This window comes from Macrobrachium nipponense, chromosome 18 (genome assembly GCF_015104395.2).
Source record: "Macrobrachium nipponense isolate FS-2020 chromosome 18, ASM1510439v2, whole genome shotgun sequence".
In the NCBI taxonomy this organism is placed as follows: Eukaryota; Metazoa; Arthropoda; class Malacostraca; order Decapoda; family Palaemonidae; genus Macrobrachium; species Macrobrachium nipponense.
The window spans coordinates 59,932,297-59,953,664 of NC_087211.1; the positions used below are offsets into that span (position 1 = coordinate 59,932,297).

The 21,368-nt window shown below is 40.0% G+C and overlaps 2 protein-coding genes across 2 annotated transcripts in view; both read left to right on the top strand.

Annotated features, from left to right (window-relative positions):
- Window positions 1-14,219, top strand: part of LOC135196605 (protein artichoke-like) — a 23,027-nt gene extending 8,808 nt beyond the window's left edge. Inside the window, 11 exon segments of the mRNA XM_064223446.1 lie at window positions 908-1,205; window positions 3,022-3,163; window positions 3,583-4,195; window positions 4,198-4,292; window positions 7,341-7,542; window positions 7,545-7,884; window positions 7,886-8,884; window positions 9,447-9,604; window positions 10,709-10,862; window positions 11,944-12,007; window positions 14,055-14,219. Of these exon segments, the coding sequence (XP_064079516.1) occupies window positions 908-1,205; window positions 3,022-3,163; window positions 3,583-4,195; window positions 4,198-4,292; window positions 7,341-7,542; window positions 7,545-7,884; window positions 7,886-8,884; window positions 9,447-9,604; window positions 10,709-10,862; window positions 11,944-12,007; window positions 14,055-14,219 (3,230 nt within the window).
- A 402-nt stretch (window positions 14,220-14,621) lies between these two features.
- On the top strand, window positions 14,622-17,012 carry LOC135196606 (uncharacterized). The gene has a single exon (XM_064223448.1). The coding sequence runs from the start codon at window positions 14,622-14,624 to the stop codon at window positions 17,010-17,012; it is 2,391 nt and encodes a 796-aa protein (XP_064079518.1).
- The last annotated feature ends 4,356 nt before the right edge of the window (window positions 17,013-21,368 follow it).

Below are 21,368 nucleotides of genomic sequence, written 5' to 3' on the forward strand. Positions count from 1 at the left end.
ATGGCTGCTGTGGAGACTTAGCTCTTATAAAAAGTCAAGTCTGTCTTAGTTTAACCAGACCACTGAACTCATTAACAGCTCTCCTGGGGCTGGCCCGAAGGATTAGACATTTTGACGTGGCTAGGAACCAGTTGGTTACTTAGCAACGGCACCTACATCTTATTGTGGGATCCGAACCACATAATATCGAGAAATGATGGTAATCTGGGCCCCTTCGTTGCTTTTGGTCAGATTGTACATTGTATTCACCGGTGTCAGGCCAATTTGTAAGAAAGGAAGCTTTTAATGACACAGAGCCCATACATTTTTATTTATTTATTTGCAGTGCAAGTACACTAACTACTTACATTGAAGTACTTTGTGGAATTGTAATTGAAGACATTTATAAAAACAGGAGTGGTAATAGTAGTAGCATCATAATACAAGCCACGAGTTACATATAGTATCAAGGTACTTGTGTGTGTGTGTTTGTGTGATAGAGTGAGTGAATATTTGTATTCCTTTTTTGATAATTAATCTTTGTTGGATTGCTTCTAAGTTTCAGTTACAGATCTATGTTTTTATCACTTAACCCTACTGTTTATTTTTTTCATCCTAAAGCATGGCTTTTTAAATTGAAGGAAACCTACTCCATCAAAGGCCATAGTATCTGATTTCAGGTTTCATTAGGGCATACGAGGGTGATTGTGTACACTGATTTTATCTCGAGCCTTTTTTAAAGCAGTTTTTGTTATCAGTAAAATCCCATTTCCCTCAAACACTGATATAATAGATAACCTCTGTAACACCAATTTCAGAAATTAATAACAAGAATGACGTGTTGTTAACCCTCTTGCGGGAATCGTCCATCTCATTTGTGCCTTCTACAGGAGAAGCTCGTTCATGATCCTCCTCTCCTCCATTTCAGGTCACGCCCAAGAACTTCGGGAGGTGGTGATGGCGAGATCTTACTCAAGGACCCGGAAGGAAGGCAAAGGAGTCCTCTGTAGCCTTCCCGAGGGACCCTCTGTCTTCCTCTGGGCGATCCTGCTCCTCCTGACATGGCCGTCCTTCGTTGCTACGACATCACCTAGTGGTAGCCTGACGGTGATATACGAACCGGAGGGGGGCGATCGCTTGCAGACCCTCTTCTCCTTGTCCTGTCCCCCAGAGGCGGAGCTCCAGCCTTGCAAGTTTCAGCTCTGCGGTCCAGAGATTCACGTTAAGTAAGTTCCTCTTCTGGAGTGAAGGCCGGAGCCACGGTGCACTGTAGTGGGCATTTCTCAAGGAGGTTCTTTGCGGCGTCCTTCAGGCTCCTGTAGTAGATTCACATCAACCGTACATCTGATGTCTAGGCCAGTCCCCTACGACGCTCCTGATTGGCTGTTGATAAGCCAGTGACAGGGCTGGAAACCCAGTCTCTCGAGAGAGAGTTCACACAGGCAGGATGTTTGTTCCACCTCCCCTGAGGGATGCTTTTGAAAGACGTATCCCTCTGGAGGAGTGGAACATACACCCTACCTATGTAAACTCTCGAGAGAGACTGAGAGTTTCCAGTCCTGTGATTGGCTTATCAACAGCCAACCAGGAATGTCGTAAGGGACTGGCCTAGACATCAGATGCACGGTTGAGGTGAATCTACTATAGCTGCAACCTCATCCATTCCTTTTACTGTATCTCCTTTCATATTTTCTTTCTTTTATCTTACTTTCCACCCTCTCCTAACAGTTGGTTCGTAGTACAAGTGCTTTGAGGTTTTCCTCCTATTACACCTTTCAAATTTTACTTTCGATTTCCGTTTCAGCGCTGAATGACCTCATAGGTCCCAGTGCTTGGTCTTTAGCATAGATTTTATATTCAATTCAATTTAGTTTAATTCAGGCCTAACAACTGTTATATGGTGTGGCTGCCAGGTTCTCCTGCTGCGTTTTGAAACCTGTTTATTCTCAATTTCCTTTACTGTACCTCAGATCCTAGCACTTGGCCTCAATTCTATACTCCATTCCTCTTCGTAGCCCAGGACCGATGAAGGTAAGGTAAAGGAAGGTTCCTGCAAGGCCTAGAGACCTTGGGTTCCTGGTTCCTAAGCGCTTACTCTACAATCACAGTTGCGGGCACACTCCATATACTGTTCGTGTTAGGTGCAGGACTGTTTCACTTTAAACAGTTTTACTATATAGCGTTTCTCTTTCGTTATCCATCCATTTTTCCAAGTGACTCTCACGTCCCTGGTCATTAATGGTTTCTTTTCGAAGTTTTTTTTAACCGTCTTTAGCTTAACCGTCTTTAGGACTTCTAATTTGAGTGTTCGTTTGAATGGATAACAAGAAAAAAGTTCTTCCTCTTTAAGGAGGAGAGGTCGTCAGTCAAGGAAGGAAGAGTACGATGGAAAAGCAGGGAGAGAATTTGCAGTGAAATGCTGAACTGGTGTCTTGTGCTCTGGTGATGTTCAGCATCCTACCAGAAATGACATAAACAACAATGATAACATTGGGAAAGTGAATCCACAGTCTTATGCTTGTTTGATATTGTTTTTTTTTTTTTTTTTCTTTTTGACAATGAGAACCGTGCAGGTCATGGAAAGCTTTCTGCTGTGCATATTTTGAAAAAAATCAAACAAGCATACGTATTACTGTGGATTTATTTTTCCATTTTATTGACTCGTGTGATAATGAGTTTTCTTTAAAAAATATATATATAACACCAGCAGTAAAAGATGGTAAAATGATAACACTAGTACAGTATCATATGATACTGTTAGTAACAGTAGTCATGACCAAGTAAAATACTTTGTAATTGAACAAGCTTACAAGCACATTCTAGTTTAACATATTTTGATTCATTTTTAATTTTAATGGTTCCTGTGATTTTAGTTTTATATTACTTCTTGTGCTGTTGTTGTTGACTAAGCTACCCTGATTGAAAATGGCAGGTCATGTAAGTCAATACTTTTTCCCTGTAACAGTCAAAATTATGTAGATATCTTCGTTAGGTATCGAATGAATATCTTAATCCGTCACTTCAACACGAATCTGTTTCCAGATGTGAGAACAGTGTCTTGGACAAAGTGATGAGAGCCCTGGAGACGCTCATGAAGAGGGTCCTAGTCATTGTCATTGAGGAACTTCATCTCGTGGGAAACCGCATCCACGTCCTTCCAGCTCGAGTTTTCGGATCTCTGCAGGTGGGTAGGAGACCTATGGGGTGCGACCAAGTCTCTAGAATTTAATGACTTATAAAGATTCACTTGAGATGTCAGTACAGTTTTCTCCTGGAAGTGGATTTATCTTCAGGTGCCATCTTGGATTTTTAGTATTCTCTGTTCACAATGATGAGTTCTCGTTGGTGTGATTACCCTCACCTTTTTTTCAGATATTTTGCATGGTTATTTTACTATATTTCTCTCTTCATTTCATTATTTACGTTATCAATTTTCTTAATGTTCTGTTGTTTAGGTATGACGAGGAAAAAAAAATCACACGACAGCACTTTTGTTTTCATGAAGTGTAGTGTTAAACATTTTCTATCTTTTGTGCAAGCAAATTCAGTATCTTAAGTAACTGGCTTTTGGTCTCAGGTAAAAATATTCTTCTTTCATTCCAGATGAACAAATTGTTTCTGATCAACAATGAACTGGTGGGCATCAATCGCAATGCCTTTGCCGGACTTGAGTCGTCCCTCCAGCACATTAACATCACAGACCCTGAGCTTTTCAATATGCCTTTTGATGCTTTTGATAATTTGACCAATCTGAGAACTTGCGTGTTGGAGAACACAGATATCACTGAAATACCACGGCTCTATTCTCTGTCAAAGCTAGAGTTCCTGAAAATTGATGGCTCGCGGGTCGCGAACATCCCATCTGCAGCTTTCAGGTTTATGCCCAACATGATAAAAGTTCATATCGCAAACAGTCGGTTGAAAGAGATTCATGGCAATGCCCTAGAAGGCCTGGTTTACTTGAAGGAAGTGAACTTCTCCAACAATGTCATTGATTGGATTCACCTGAGAGCATTTAGAACTCTGACCACACTGGAGCAGTTGACACAGTCTGGAAATAACCAGGTCGATGTTACCATGGCAGTCCTGGCTGTCGGGGACCTCAGCTACAACAAAATTACAGAGCTTGCAAAGGGTACGTTCGTCGATATGCCAACTGTGCAAGTGATTAACCTCAGCTACAACCAGATTTCGAGAATAGAGCATGGGGCGTTCTTAAGCTCAATGAATTTCATGCAGACATCTTCACAGAATCCACCACGATGGAGCATCTCAACGTAGCATAGAACAACCTGACCTTTTTGGAGGAGATGATCTACACCACTGTTTCTCAACCTTTTTCTGGTGGTGGCCCCCTTCAATCCAGTGCAAGTTGTTGTGGCCCCTCCATGCAACTCTGAGTTCTTACCCCCCCCCCCCCACACACACCCGCCTTCGTCCATCACCTTTAATACGCCTAGGGAAGGTATATTAATGGTTCTAGTTTGAGTAGTACCATGTACTCAAAACACTAATTTCAGGCATGAATCAAATACCAATATTAATGGAAAAATATTTTATTTGAACACTTATCTATTTACAAAAGGAATAAAAAAACAATGGAATACATGTAGGTACAATTGGCTTTAACTTGAAAGGTTTCCAGTGGGATCCCTGTGACTGATGCAAGGCTGCCACTTGTCAATGTTTGGCTTGAAAGCTGTCAGAGAGAGACGTAAATCGCCTCTTTTTTTCTATGTCAAGGCGATTTCGTGTCTTTGACAGCAGGTACATCACCCGACTGAAACCAGTCTCAACCAAGTAAGACGTGGGAAAGGCAAGTAAGAGCAACTTCACATCTTTCCAGAGTATTGGGTACTTCTTATACACATCTTGATTCATCCACAGCTTCTGGTGTCCTCCACGCTTTGAACCTTGCTTGAGCTGTTGTGTTATTCTGAAGTTCAATGAGACTTTCTTGTAGGGTGACATCAACTTCAGATACATCAGCAATGAAGGGATCCACAAACCAGTGTGGCACAGTCATTTGGAGTAGGTCAGAGAAGCGAGTGTCCATATCATTATGCAACTGCTTTAGATGGTCAACATACACTGCTAGGTCATCATCAAGCAGATCGGTGGATATAACTGCTAAGGAAGGAAACTGTGCAAACTCTCGTCTTCCAAGGTTCAACCAGAACAGCTTGAGTTTCCCTTTAAATGTAGTAATTGCCTCCTTGCAGGAAAACATGGTGGAGTTATTTCCTTGAAGCTCTTTGTTCAGAACATTTAGCTTTTTCAAATATGTCAGACAGGTAGAAGATGTCACTCTTTGCATCAACAAGTTTCTGTCCAAGTTCTGTCCCACTAAAGAAAGAGATAACAAAGTGCAACAAAACGGTTCAGGCAATTACCTTTAGAAAGCCACCTGACTTCTGTGTGCAACACAAGTTTTTCAAATTCTTCATTGTTCTTTTCACATAATTGCTGAAAGAGGCGATCTTTCAGTGCACTACTTTTTATCAAGTTGACAGCCTTGATAACATGCCCAAGTGCTTCATGCAGACGTCCTGCTAGTTTTTGGCAACCAGGTGCTGCCGGTGAACAACACAGTGCACACAAACGACATTAGGAACAGCTTTTTTTAAGTAAGCACTGAATCCCCGATACCTTCCTATCATAGCAGCAGCGCCATCTGTTGCACAAGCCACAATGTTCTTGAGTGGAATGTTGTTCTCCTCAAAATAGACCTCAAGTTTTTTGAAGATGGATTCTCCTTTAGTGTCAGTCGTTAATTTCAATGCGAAAAGCATTTCTTGACATATTTCATCTACATCAAGAAACCTCACAAATGCCATCAAAAGAAGAGAAAATTATCAGGTAAAGTTGATTTGTCGAGTTGAAGCGAGAAATCATTCACCTGCAGTTTTGAGATTAATTGGTTTGGTTTTCAACATCAGCTGCCATCTCATCAATACGGCGTGATACTGAGGAGTTGCTCAGAGGAATAACACTAGTTACCTCTTGTGTACTCTGATTCATGACTGTTGAAAGCACTACAGCCACTGCCGGCATGATCAGAGATTCACCGATAGTATGAGGCTTACCTGCTTTTGCAATCAAATTTGCTATCTTGTAAGAAGCCAACATCCCTCTGTCTACTTTTGCCACTTTTTGGGTAAACATATGATTCACGGTCATCCTTCCTTGAACTCATCACGTAATTTCTTGAAGAAATCTAGCGGCTTGTCTTTCTTGTCTTTATGTGCAGTCTCCAGATGCTTTTTCAGTTTGCTGGGACGCATACTTTCATTTGAGAGTGAGGTCATACACAGCAGGCCACATAGGCATTGTAGTATTTTGTGGAGATTCAATGAATCCAAAAGCAAGATATTCGACAGAATACTGTCTGCATTTTTTCTTAGCTGGACTGGTCATGCTTATCTAAAATAAAAAACAAACAAAACTCATTAAAACTCAGTACCGCTATTATTGTCTGGGAAATCATTGCCCTCCACATATTCAAACAAGCAAATAAAAAAGCAAAAGTTATTAGCCATAAAAGATACTCTTACCCTTCCCTCAATAACAAATAAAGTGAATAGATAAATAAAATTCATGAACATATGTGTGTGTGTACTGAGTGTACATGAAAGAGATTGTGTATGTAAGTATAAATGTATTTTGTACACTGTAATGTAAGTATAAATGTATGTTTTTTATGTACATACGTATGTGGATATAAAGTATCTTTCACAAACCTCTTTGGTAGAACTTAAATCAAGTCTCTTCCTCGTAAGTCTATGTTAAACTGAAAGACGGATCTATTATTGAAGAAGAAACAATATAACGGTTATATTATAACCCTTATACCGTTGCTGTTAAAATTGTTTATAAACATCTTAATGGTTGTCGTTCGGAAGTTTACCAGTCAGCATAATCTTTGATAGTTCAGTCTTTTACCACTCTGCCTGCTAGAGAGAGGGAGAGAGAGAGAGAGAAAGAGAGAGAGAGAAAGAGAGAGAGAGAGAGAGAGAAAGAGAGAGAGAGAGAGAGAGAGAGAGAGTTAATGGTTTTTGTCAAGGGTCATAGTTCAGCCTTTTACCACTCTGCCAGCTAGAGAGAGAGAGAGAGAGTGAAGAGATTATTGAATATTTCACTGTCTGCAAAAATTACCTGGTATATTGAATTGAATGATTTTCAAACTAAACTCAAGCATATTAATGATTTATTTCAAAATATTACACATTTATATATTTTGTGGGTCCTAAATTTTCTGTGGCCCCCCATGGCCCCCCATTTTTCAAATTTTGCCTTGTGGCCCCTGAAAAAATCTCATGGCCCCCAAGGGGGCCATATGGCCCACGTTGAGAAACACTGAATTCTACACTGCACGCGCACTTCCGAACTTACAGGGCCTGGACGTCAGTAGAAATCGACTGACATCAGCCAGCTTTGAGAACTTCAGAGGTCACAGAAAGCTAGAGGCTTTAAAGCTGAATCATAACAAAGTGGGGAAGAAGAATAAGGGAATGTTTAGAGATCTGCCTAATCTGAGAGAACTATACATGAGTCACAATTCCATAAAAATTCTTATGAAGTTCAGGTCTGGAATCTTCCCGTACTGAGAGTTCTCGACATCTCTCGCAATGATTTAAAAATAGTTGATGCCCTTCTCCTCGAGGGAATCTCACAGCTCAGTACCCTTGACTTAAGCTTTAATATGATTGCTAATATTGGTGAAAACACTTTCACAGGTCTCAGTTACTTGGAAAATCTTAACATGTCATTCAACAGTATAACAAAGATACCTAAAAATGCTTTCTCTGATCTTGGAGAGCTCTTTGAATTAGAACTAAGTTTTAATGAACTGATGTCATTAGAAAATGGGATGTTCAAAGGTTTAACCTCCCTGCAGTATTTACACAACACACAACCAAATAGTGACCATTGAAGAGGACGTGTTTTTAGACACACCAAACCTGAAGTTCCTGGAGTTGTCTTCAAATTTTGTACAAAATATTCCCAAAGAAGCATTGACAAAGCTCACTTCACTATTTATTCTCAAACTCGGTCAGAGCGTCATAAACAAAATTCCAGAGGGACATTTATCTTGGTTAAGGATTGTGGAGCATTTGGACCTTTCTAAAAATCACATTCAAACACTGAGTGAAACTGCCTTTCGAGACATGAGTGTGCTTAGGGATCTAGATTTGAGTGCTAACTTCATCCAGTCACTGCATCCTGACATGATTTCCATCACAAAACTCCTCGAGAAGTTAAATATTAGTCATAATTACATCTCGCATCTGGGTGAGAGTACTTTCACCAATTCCAAACGTCTGATAATCCTGGATATTACCAACAATTCTCTAATTGAACTAGGTGAGGAAGTACGTGGCCTCCCAGCCCTGCAGGGCCTATTCATGAGCCACAACTACATAAGCAGTTTTGAAAACACTACATTTCAGGATCTTCCCAACTTGAGCGTCTTGAAATTCGATAACAATGGCTTGCAGACCTTTGAGCCTGGAACATTTTCTGATATGTCCTCCCTTGTATCTCTTGACCTGAGGAACAACAATTCAGTTGAACTGAATCCTGATTCAATCAAGTCGCTGCGTGCACTCAAGGAACTTCAGATCAGTAAGAACCAGATATCCGTTGTGAAGGACTTTGCCTTTTCCGACCTCTCTTCTCTGTGAAGTTTAGAACTGCAAGACAACGTCATTACTGACATAGGAGATCACGCCTTCCTGAACATGCCTTCTCTGAACTTCTTGAACCTGAGCCATAATGGTTTGCAGGAGGTTCCATCAGATGCTTTTGCCAGGCTGCCATCTTTAGATGTCCTAGATATGAGTGGGAATTATCTCCTCCACATAAGAGATGACAGTTTTTGCTGGCTTGAATGGTTGACTGTCTTGATGGTAAGATTATAACCTCTCATTTGTATCAGTATTTCAGTGCTCAGTTTCCAGCTATGTAGTATACTGGCAGTGTTATGAACTATTATTAGCTTATTCTAGACCAAATGAAACAAAAGAAAATAGTTTAGATTTATAACTTTCTTTTTAGGTTATTGATAATTTGTGATAATACTATAATATATTCACATCAACCGTGCATCTGATGTCTAGGCCAGTCCCTTACGACTCTCCTGATTGGCTGTTGATAAGACAATTGCAGGGCCTATGTAAACTCTCGAGAGTTTACATAGGCAGGATGTATGTTCCATTTCTCTTGAGGGATACTTTAAAAAGACGTATCCCTCAGGAGGTGCATACATCCTGCCTATGTGAACTCTCTCGAGAGACTGAATTTCCAGCCCTGTGATTGGCTCATCAGCAGCCAGTCAGGAGCGTCGTAAAGGACTGGCCTAGACATCAGATGCACAGGTGATGTGAATATACTCTAATACCTACGATAATTAAAACTTATTTCACAAACTATAGTCGTTTTATAATATGTCATTGATGTTTTCCTTAAATGCTACACGACAATGACCTATGCCGGCTGTCAGATGGAGCATTTGCTAAGCAGAAGGCCTTGAGAGTCCTCACCCTCAACAACAATCAGCTGAGACGCCTCCACCTGAAGGCACTAAGGAACACCATCACTTGCCTCTCGCTCCTTCATATGAGTGGTAAGCCTTAGCAGCCTTAACCTTTTGGTTTCCCTCACTTGTTAGGACCCGTTGCCACTTGCTTGAGGGTTCTAGTATCTTGGTATCGTATGAGTTAGGGTGCCCATCCCACTCTCAGGCATGTTACTGGAATGAGTGAGTGAACGCACATGAGGCAGTTAAGTCAGTGACAAGTGCCAGTATTAATATAGTTCATAATGATAACATTAAAGTGGCAGAGTATGCAAAAGACTGTGACCATTATGAGCTTATGTTGTAGAGACGCCTAGAATAAGATAGTTGAGATATGTGATTACAGCATTCCAAGTATCCAAGAGATGATAATGGTTTTCTTCATCTTCTACGTGTATGATCACTGTCTTCATTATTTACTTTATTTTCAAGTTAGCTTGTATTCTAGTCACTGAATTGTCCTTTTAAACTTCCACGGAACAAATAATGAAGAAAGACAGTAGCAGGAGTAAATGAGTAAATATTTATCATAAGAGATTGCAGTACAATAAATAGATCTAAACTTGCCTGGTAAAAGAGATATCAATAAGCTTGTCTACAATGGTAATGTAGTTCATTCTGGAGTTTATGTTTATGAAATTTGTGTTATGCAGGATATTGAACTGAGGTGACAAGTTTCTTGGGCAGGTATGATGTATGGCTAACAAACACCATTCTTCCTTTGTAAGGACTCTTCGCCTGAGCAGTCTTTGCAGATCTATTTTTCTTTTGAATTGCTGAGAATATTTACAGAGTGATATCAAAACTTCGTACTTTTCAGAGACGTAGAAAGATAGACAATATAATGAAATTCAGGAGAGAATTTGCTTTCCTACTGAAGCAAATCTACTTAATCTCCGTAGAGTGGTGAGTTAGTGGAAACCTATTCCAAGTAGCGAGTACTTAGATCTGAATACCAGCCAATAACGAAGAACTTCATTTATTTCCCATTTTGGATTCAAGTTTTTCAGCGGAAGCATATCCAAAAAGGATGAGGAAATCGAGATGTTACAAGGTTACTTTCGCTATGAGAATACCTAGTTCTGGTGAATCAAACCAGTAGATTCTCTGTACTTTACTATTAATCTCATGTTTATCCTTTTCAGTCCACAGGAAATCCATTCAAATGCGACTGTGAGTTAGTGTGGCTAAAGGAATACCTCAATGAAGACCCTGATGACTACAGAATTCCAAGGACGGCCATCTTAGGGGAATCCCTGAAGGGCATCCCTGTTTGTGCCTCACCTTCCGAGTACGAAGAAGAAGAGTATGCCACGTCTGAAAGATACAGGCGATAGTTATTTAAATGGTGCACCCACCCACACACACATACACACACACACACACACACACACACACACATATTATATATATATATATATGTGTGTGTGTGGGTGTGTTTATATATATATATATATATATATATATATATATATATATATATATATATATATATGTATACACACACACTATATTTATTTATTTATATATATATATATATATATATATATATATATATATATATATATATATATATATATATATAATATATATACATATATATATAATATATATATATATATATATATATATATATATATATATATATATATATATATATATAGTATGTATATATATATATATATATATATATATATATATATATATATATATATATATATTTTAAAAGCTTCCAACATATAAACTAATAAATATATACACACAAAGGCACACATACACAGACACATGCACACACACACATACACACCACACACACAACACACACACAAAATATATATATATATATATATATATATATTTTTTGTAATATACATATATATATATATTATATATATAGATATATATGTATGTATATATGTGTGTGTGTTTGTGTATGTATATAGTATATATATATATATATATATATATATATATATATATATATATATATATATATATATATATATATATATATATATATATATATATATATATATATATATATAAGCGAATACCACAGGAAAATGATAGTCAGAAATCCAAGCGCTTTCGTCTTTACTAAGACAATGTGTTAGTAAAGATGAAGCCCTTGGATTTCTGACTATCATTTTCCTCTGGTATTCGCTTATTTAATGAAGTCACGCGCATCTACAGTGATTTTTTTAAGCATATATATATATATATATATATATATATATATATATATATATATATATATATATATACTATATTCATTTCTATATCTTGAAGCTTTTATAATATATGCAAATATAAATATATATACATATATATATGTATGTATATACATGAATATAACCTGTTACGTGCGTTGATCTTGATCATTTCAGGAAACACTTCGCCCAATTTCAATTAGAGTCCCAAGTGCTACTCGAGGAACAACTCACCTACGCAGTAAAGTGTCATAAACGCAGTTGTAAACTTGATTAATTTATAAGTGATGCAATTAAAGATTACAGGGGGGCAAAAATGTCATTTACGGAAATGCCGAAAAACAAATGAATAAATGTAAAAAGAGATCGTGGTCTTTTGCGTAATAGATTTTTTTGTTGTTGTTGAAAGGATTGTCCGGGTATAGTATCTACATTGACTTATTATTATCATTATTATTATTTTATTATTATTATTATTATTATTATTATTATTATTATTATTATTATTATTATTATGAACCAAGGAACACCTATAACGAGGCCATAATATCGAAAATGAAAAGCCACAGTAGTGTTAAAATATTCAAAATATTTTGAACTCTGTGCATAAATATTTTACTTATACTGGGGGCTTTTAATTTTCAATAATAATAATAATAATAATAATAATAATAATAATAATAATAATAATAATAATAATAATAATAATCTGTTTTACAATAATTTATTACATTCAGGTGTTGAGAGAGAGAGAGAGAGAGAGAGAGAGAGAGAGAGAGAGAGAGAGAGAGAAGCTTGGAGCCAGTTGCTTGGTATCTTAGTTTTTAAAATTAAAATATCTTGTGATGGTGATTATCATTCCCTGAGTTTATTTATATTATTATTATTATTATCATTATTATTATTAAGAAGACGAAGCCAATTTGCATAGAACAATGTGTACGCAAGAGAGGTCAAAAAGCTTATAGTACTCAGGCAAGTGTGGATATTGCCGATTAACCATATTTTTTCATCATTTTATCTTATGCATCTAAATTGTGTACGTTATTGTCTATTCTTCGTATATTCCATGAGCGGAAAATAAAATTCATTATAATTATTATTATTATTATTATTATTATTATTATTATTATTATTATTATTATCATTATTATTATTATTATTATTATTGTTGTTGTACTTAGGAAGCAGACCCTCTCTCAAGCATACTTTATTAAAAGTAATGGCTACTTCAGCAGCGTTACACTTGTAGAGATTCTTCTCTATTTTGTGAATAGCGGCTTCTTCCGTGCTACTTAAACAGGCTAGTAGAGCGCCTATAGAGGTCATGGTCAAATACAGGGTCAAAATAGGTGTATATATTTGAATTTTACAGATAAACTATGATACCATAGTCATCAAAGTCATTAACAATCTCTCTCTCTCTCTCTCTCTCTCTCTCTTCTCTCTCTCTCTCTCTTCGCTCTCTCATCTCTCTCTCTCTCTCTCTCTCTCGTCTCTCTCTCTTAAAGCCACTAACAATTTTCTTCCAGTCAATTTTTCTCTCCTTCTCTCTCCTCTCTTCAGGATCTATCTCTCCCGGTCTCTCTCTCTCTCCTCTCTTTTCTTAAAAGCGAGTAACAATCTCTCTCTCTCTCTTTCTTAAAAGCTCGCCTAAAGAGAGAGAGAGAGAGAGAGAGAGAGAGAGAGAGAGAGAGAGAGAATTATTAATGACTTTGATGACTATGGTATCATAGTTTATCTGTAAAATTCAAATATATACACCTATTTTGACGCTGCTGAAGTAGCCATTACTGTATAAAGATATATATTATTATTATTATTATTATTATTATTATTATTATTATTATTATTATTATTATTATTATTATTATTAATTATTATAGTGACACCAAAACACAGAGCTATAAATACGGCATTAAAACAATGTATACGTGATAACAAGCAACGAATAACTCAATTCAATTTGCAACGAGGACTCGCAAAACGTAAGATGAAAGGCTACAATTTACGCAAACCAGGAAATAAATGACAAATTGTTCTGTTACTGTAAAAAACGAAATCTGCATCTTTAACCTTTCTCTCGATAAAATCTGCGTTTTTTAAATAGCCCCTGAAAGAACCCAGTCAATTGATAAATTACATTTAGTGATACGTACCCACAAGGCTTTATTAGCATTATTAAATATTTACGATTCAAAAATAATTTTTCTCGTTATTTTTCACGCCGTCCCAGATAAAAAAACTTCCGCACTTGCATGGTATTATAATTCCCTCGTTATCTTCAGAAGTATTCAAGATTCAACTTCCACAACTCCCTCCTCCTCCCCCACCCCGACGACGACTTCGTGAAGCCAGCCAGCTCCTCCGGCTTTCCTGAGCCGCGGGATTCCGTGAAGAATCAGAGACTCAAGAATCCCGGCGAAGGCTCCGAAGAAACCGAAAGCGACTGAAGACGAACCGGAGCTGGTGGCAGAATCTGAAACTACGATGCGCGTCAGGTTTCTTGACTCGACATAACCATGCAGTCACAAACTTTGAAAGAGTTTATTATGGTTTTATTGCAATTGCACGACATTGGATGCTGGGCCCTAATATTGCTTCCCAGCATAGTTATTGTTCATACTTTGTTGGCTCTGTTCTTCGGAACAGAGTTTATGGTTTCGATACGATTTTACAAGTTATTTGGATGCTGGTCCGGAAGATTGTTTGCCAGCATATATATTCTTTATAGATTGCTGACTCTGTTCTTAGCAACAGAGTTTACCCTTGGAAATGCAGGAGGAGGAGAAGGAGTAGAAAGAGTAAAATGTCTGACCGAAGTCAACGACGACCCGAAAGATCAATTACTGGCCATGAAAGAGTTCTACGAAGAGAACATCCGGCAACTCGAAGACGAACATCGACAAGAGGTTCAGAAGCTCAAAAACCAGAATTCTCGTTTGTTGGCGGCACTGCAGGACAAAAACAAGTACCTCAGACAGGCCAAGAAGGACGCCAAAGCTAGGAAAGCGACCCCATCGCATCCTGAAACACTGCAGACGGCCGATAACGAAGAGCTGGTTCTCGGTTTCAAGAAGGAGATGGAAAGACTCGCCCAGGAGAACACCGAACTGAGGAGGCAGAGAGAGCAGGAGCAAGACCGGTACGAAGAGACACTTCGCTGTCTGAAGAGTGAGATGCAGATCTTGGTTGACGACAATCACAGAGCGAAGAGAGAAACGGAGGACCGGCAAAGTGGTCTCGTGGATGAACTGAGTCGTCTCCAAGAAGGAAATGAGGAAAAAGATAAGAAGATCGACCTCCTTGAGAAGAAACTGCATCTCCTCCAAGACGACAATGGCCGACATCTGGAAAAGAAACAACGGGAGGAGACTCAGGCTCTCGAGAACAAGTGCTCCCGTTTGTTGAAGGCGATCCAGGACAAAAACACCTACCTGAGAAAGGCTAAGAAGGACATTCAGAAATTGAAGAGAGAAATTGACGAGAAGCAAGTTGTTCTCATGGAGGAGCTAAATCGTCTTCAGATTGAAAACAGGGAAAAGGAAATGAAACTTGATATCCTTCTGAATCTTCTCCAGAATGGAGACGATGAAAAGGAGATGAAGATTGATCTCCTTGAGAAGGAAATGAATCGTCTCCAGAGTGGCAATGATGAAAAGGAGATGAAGATTGATCTCCTTGAGAAGGAAATGAATCGTCTCGAGAGTGGCAATGATGAAAAGGAGATGAAGATTGATCTCCTTGAGAAGGAAAGGAATCGTCTTCAGAGTGGTAATGATGAAAAGGAGATGAAGATTGATCTCCTTGAGAAAGAATTGAGTCGTCTCCAGAATGGAAACGACGAAAAGGAGATGAAGATTGCTCTCCTTGAAAATGAGAAGATGGAGGAATGCAGAAAAGTGGTGCTTCTGGAAGCAACTGTAGCAAATCTGGAGCACCACTTAGAGACACTGGTGAGGAGCATGCAGACGCAGGATAGAGAAGGCATAGCCATGGAAGAAGAAATATTTGGCCTGAAAGAAGACGTAGCGAGATTGGAGGAAGAAAAGAGGCAACTGGAGAGCTCTCTGGCCTCATCTCGTTTGGAATTGGACAAACTATTGACCCAGTGGAAAGGTCCAACTGCCAATCCCAATGAAGAGGAGGAGGAAGAGGACAAAGAACCTGCCAGTACAGCCAAGGAGGACCAAGAAGGAGCTAATATTGAAAAAGGCAAACCACTATATAGAAGACTGTTGGGCGAAATAAGAAATTTGAAAGGAGGACAGAAGCTACTCAGGAAACAGTTGCTCGAAGGGCAGAAAAAATACGAGAAACTGGAAAGTATTGTACTCAGCCTCCAAAACAAAGGAGTAAAGAGAAGGGACTGGTTCCAAAAGATGATTGATAGTTTCTCAAGCTGCGAGAGCAAAAGTAGAAGATTAAACAAGCTCCCTAGGCCTGATAGTATATCCTGCGAATGCGGACCCACTTGTGAAGGTCTAAGTATTTTGACAGAAGCCAACTTTGAAGAATGGCTCAGAGCACAAAACATTGAGATTGAGCACACAATAATGGCGAGGGAAGGAGACATTTTCTTTATGGTGAAGAAGAGGCGAGAAGGACCTGACCTGAGAAAAAGGCAAGAAAAAGAGATGAGAGACAAAATACTTAAAGACAAGTTAATGGTGAAAGGTAGAGAGAAGATGAAAAAGAGGTTTAGAGAGATGGAGGAGAGTCTTGAAGAGAAGATACAGAAGATAATTAAAGAGGAGATTGAGAAAGTAAACAGAGAGGTGATTGAGAAGATGATTAAAGAGAAGATCCAAGAGATGTTTCCAGAGCCACAGAAAGATGACATAGAGGATGTACCCGACAAGAATATAGATGAAACACTTCAGGAGACACAAGTGGTACCTGGCAAGGAGATAGATGAGATGCCTAAACATGATGTAGAGGTACCGGGCAAGGAGATGGAAATAATGACGGAGAAGAAGAGAAAGCAGAAGAAGAAAAAGGAGATACTTAGGAAGATATGGAAGATACTGAAAATGCAGTGGAAGAGACTGAAGATGTGTAGGAACATAAGAAACAGACAGAGGGAGGAGGAGGGTGAAAGGAGGGCAGAATTCAAGAGGAAATTAGCACTTGAGAAGCTCCTAAAAAAATATCGACCCTCAAGGATTGAAAGGAAAGGTAAAAAACAAGTGCAGACTACTCAGCTGCAGGCACTCAAGAATGGACGGTGGGCAACTTCTCAATGAAGAGTTGTTCCCATGAGGAGATGATGGCAGACTACTCGACTGATTGTGCAGCCAAGAGTCCTGGAGAAGCAGGGTAGCTACCTCTTGGGCAGCCAGCTCTGGGCTGGAAGCATTTCATCAAAGGGTCAGCTGTTCCCCCCAACAGTTGTCCCTTTGGTGTAACACCTCTGGCCTAAGAGTTAACCATTTGCCCAAAAATGCTTCTAGAGAAGCATGGTAGTTACCTCTTGGGCAGCCAGCTCTGGGCTGGAAGTGTTTCATCAATGGGTCAGCTGTTCCCCCCAACAGTTGTCCCTTTGGTGTAACACCTCTGGCCTAAGAGTTAACCATTTGCCCAAAAATGCTTCTAGAGAAGCATGGTAGTTATCTCGTGGGCAGCCAGCTCTGGGCTGGAAGTGTTTCATCAAAGGGTCAGCTGTTCCCCCCAACAGTTGTCCCTTTGGTGTAACACCTCTGGCCTAAGAGTTAACCATTTGCCCAAAAATGCTTCTAGAGAAGCATGGTAGTTACCTCGTGGGCAGCCAGCTCTGGGCTGGAAGTGTTTCATCAGTGGGTCAGCTGTTCCCCCCAACAGTTGTCCCCTTGGTGTAACACCTATGGCCTAAGAGTTGACCATTTGCCCAAAAATGCTTCTAGAGAAGCATGGTAGTTACCTCGTGAGCAGCCAGCTCTGGGCTGGAAGTGTTTCATCAATGGGTCAGCTGTTCCACCTAACAGTTGTCCCCTTGGTGTAACACCTCTGGCCTAAGAGTTGACCATTTGCCCAAAAACGCTTCTAGAGAAGCAAGGTAGCTAGCTCTCTAAGCTGCAAGACCTAATCTCTTTTTGAAGAGTTGACTATTTGGCCAAGAGTGCTTCCAAGGAGCATGCTGACCAGCCCGCTCTTGGCTACAGGTGTTTCATCAAGGTGCCAATTGTTCCCACCAACAAATGTTCACTTGGTAAAGCACCTCTGGCCAAGAGTTGGCCATTTGGCCAGCATGCTTCTTTAGAAGCACTCTTGGCCAAGTGGTCAACTCTTTAGCCAAAAGTACTTTACCAAGAGGACAAGTGTTGATTGGGAACAATTGGCCACCTTGATGAAACACCTGCAGCCCACACTGGCTGGCTATTATGCTTCAGAAGCTCTCTTGGCCAAATGGTCAACTCTTGGGCCAGAGATGGCTTACCAAGGTGACAGTTGTTGGTGGGAACAATCGCCCCTTGATGAAACACCTGCAACCAAGAGCAAGCTGGCCAGCATGCTTCTGAATAAGCACTCTTGACCAACTGGTCAATCCTTTGGCCTTGGGCCAGAGGCACTTTACTATGAGGACAATTGTTAGTGGGAACAGTTGCCCCCTTAATGAAACTCTTGCAGCCAGCTTTTCCAGCTGGAGTTTCATAAAGGGGGCAACTGTTCCCACCAACAATTGTCCTCTTGGTAAAGTTCCTATGGCCCAAGGCCCAAGGATTGACCAGTTGGTCAAGAGTGCTTATTCAGAAGCATGCTGGCCAGCTCGCTCTTGGTTGCAGGTGTTTCACCAAGGGGCGATTGTTCCCACCAACAACTGTCACCTTGGTAAGCCATCTCTGGCCCAAGAGTTGACCATTTGGCCAAGAGAGCTTCTGAAGCATAATAGCCAGCCAGTGTGGGCTGCAGGTGTTTCATCAAGGTGGCCAATTGTTCCCAATCAACACTTGTCCTCTTGGTAAAGTACTTTTGGCCCAAGTGTTGACTATTTTTTCAGGATTGCTTCTAAAGAAGCATGCTGGCCAAATGGCCAACTCTTGGCCAGAGGTGCTTTACCAAGTGAACACTTGTTGGTGGGAACAATTGGCACCTTGATGAAACACCTGCAGCCAAGAGCTGGCTGGTCAGCGTGCTTCTTCTGAAGCACTCTTGGCCAAGTAACACTTGGGGCAGAGATGCTTTACCAAGGGGACAATCATTGTTAGTGGGAACAATTGCCCCTTAATGCTTTACCAATGGGACAATTATTGGTGAGAACAGTTGGCCCCTTAATGAAACACCCTAGCAAAGTGCTGGTTGGCCAGCATGCTTCTTTAAAAGCACTTTTGGCCAAATGGTCAATGCTTGGGTCATAGGTGCTTTACCAAGGAGCAATTCTTGGTGAGAACAGTTGCCCCCCTTAATGAAACACCTGTAGCAAAGAGCTGGTTAGCCAGCATGCTTCTTCAGAAGCACTCCTGAAAAAATAGTCAACACTTGGGCCAGAGATGCTTTACCAAGGGGACAATCATTGTTGGTGGGAACAATTGGCACCTTGATGAAACACCTGCAGCCAAGAGCTGGCTGGTCAGCGTGCTTCTTCTGAAGCACTCTTGGCCAAGTAACACTTGGGGCAGAGATGCTTTACCAAGGGGACAATCATTGTTGGTGGGAACAATTGCCCCTTGATGAAACGCCTGCAACCAAGAGCTGGCTGGTCAGCATGCTTCTTCTGAAGCACTCTTGGCCAAGTAGTCAACTCTTTAGCCAAAAGTACTTTACCAAGAGGACAATTCTTGATGAAACACCTGCAGCCCACAGTTGGCTGGCCATTATGCTTCAGAAGCTCTCTTGGCCAAATGGGCAACTCTTGGGCCACAGATGGTTTACCAAGGTGACAGTTGTTGGTGGGAACAATTTCCCCTTGATGAAACACCTGCAACTAAGAGCGAGCTGGCCAGCATGCTTCTGAATAAGCACTCTTGACCAACTGGTCAATCCTTTGGCCTTGGGCCAGAGGTACTTTACTATGAGGACAATTGTTGGTGGGAACAGTTGCCCCCTTAATGAAACTCCTGCAGCCAGCATTTCCTGCAGGAGTGTCATAAAGGGGGGAACTGTTCCCACCAACAATTGTCCTCTTGGTAAAGTTCCTCTGGCCCAAGGCCCAAGGATTGACCAGTTGGTCAAGAGTGCTTATTCAGAAGCATGCTGGCCAGCTTGCTCTTGGTTGCAGGTGTTTCACCAAGGGGCGATTGTTCCCACCAACAATGATTGTCCCCTTGGTAAAGCATCTCTGCCCCAAGTGTTACTTGGCCAAGAGTGCTTCAGAAGAAGCACGCTGACCAGCCAGCTCTTGGCTGCAGGTGTTTCATCAAGGTGCCAATTGTTCCCACCAACAATGATTGTCCCCTTGGTAAAGCATCTCTGGCCCAAGTGTTGACTATTTTTTCAGGAGTGCTTCTGAAGAAGCATGCTGGCTAACCAGCTCTTTGCTACAGGTGTTTCATTAAGGGGGGCAACTGTTCTCACCAAGAATTGCTCCTTGGTAAAGCACCTATGACCCAAGCATTGACCATTTGGCCAAAAGTGCTTTTAAAGAAGCATGCTGGCCAACCAGCACTTTGCTAGGGTGTTTCATTAAGGGGCCAACTGTTCTCACCAATAATTGTCCCATTGGTAAAGCATCTCTGGCCCAAGAGTTGACCATTTGGCCAAGAGAGCTCCTGAAAAAAAGCATTCTGTCCCACCAGCTCTTTGCTATGGGTGTTTCATTAAGTGGCCAATTGTTCCCACCATAACGGAAGGTATCAAACCGATGCATGGTTGATGTGAATATACTATAGTACTGTTTAAAGACAATGTCTTTTGTAAAGATAAAAGGTTCGTTTCAGACTTTTTAACATTCAACTGATGAAAAACTGCGTCACTTATTTTAGAATTGCGCTGAAAGATGAGCATCATCTTTCTGATGATTTTCGTTATTTTCCTGAAAGCATAAATTATCTCCAGTGGTGCTGAACAGATCCATCACAAGGACACCATTATTTTTCTCCACCCAATGAAGCAGCATCACAGACGTAGTACTAATGTCGGTACAGTTGTTCGCCTCTATGAATTGTACGCGAAATTATTTCACTTGACATTCACTGTCTTTTTGGTATCTTCCGAGGCCTAAAAAGGTTTGAAAAAGTTTCCTGGCGTTGAGTTAAAGATACTGGAATTATAGGATAGGATAATTATAATTCATTTATTAGAATGAAAATATAAACTAATGAATAACGTTCATATTAAACAGTAGAGAACAATTACTTCTGATAAAATAGAGCGTATTTATTTTAATTTTCATTAGTGAAACAATGCTCTATTTAACTGTAGAGTTTAACACGTTTTAATTTCCATTAAGTTAGGAATATAATGGTTACAACTTATGCATGAGGGGAAAATTTTGCGCTAGTCCTGTGTAAGCTGGAGGTCGGGTCACGCCTTGTTTCTGTCTCTTCTTCCTAAATTATAGCCAACGGATAAATCTCAATATCTGAGAATATGTACTAGATATAAATAAAGGGAGTTGACTTCGAACACTGTACAATTTCAGTCCTCCTATCTACATGACACATTCTGGAATAAGAACGGGAATATAA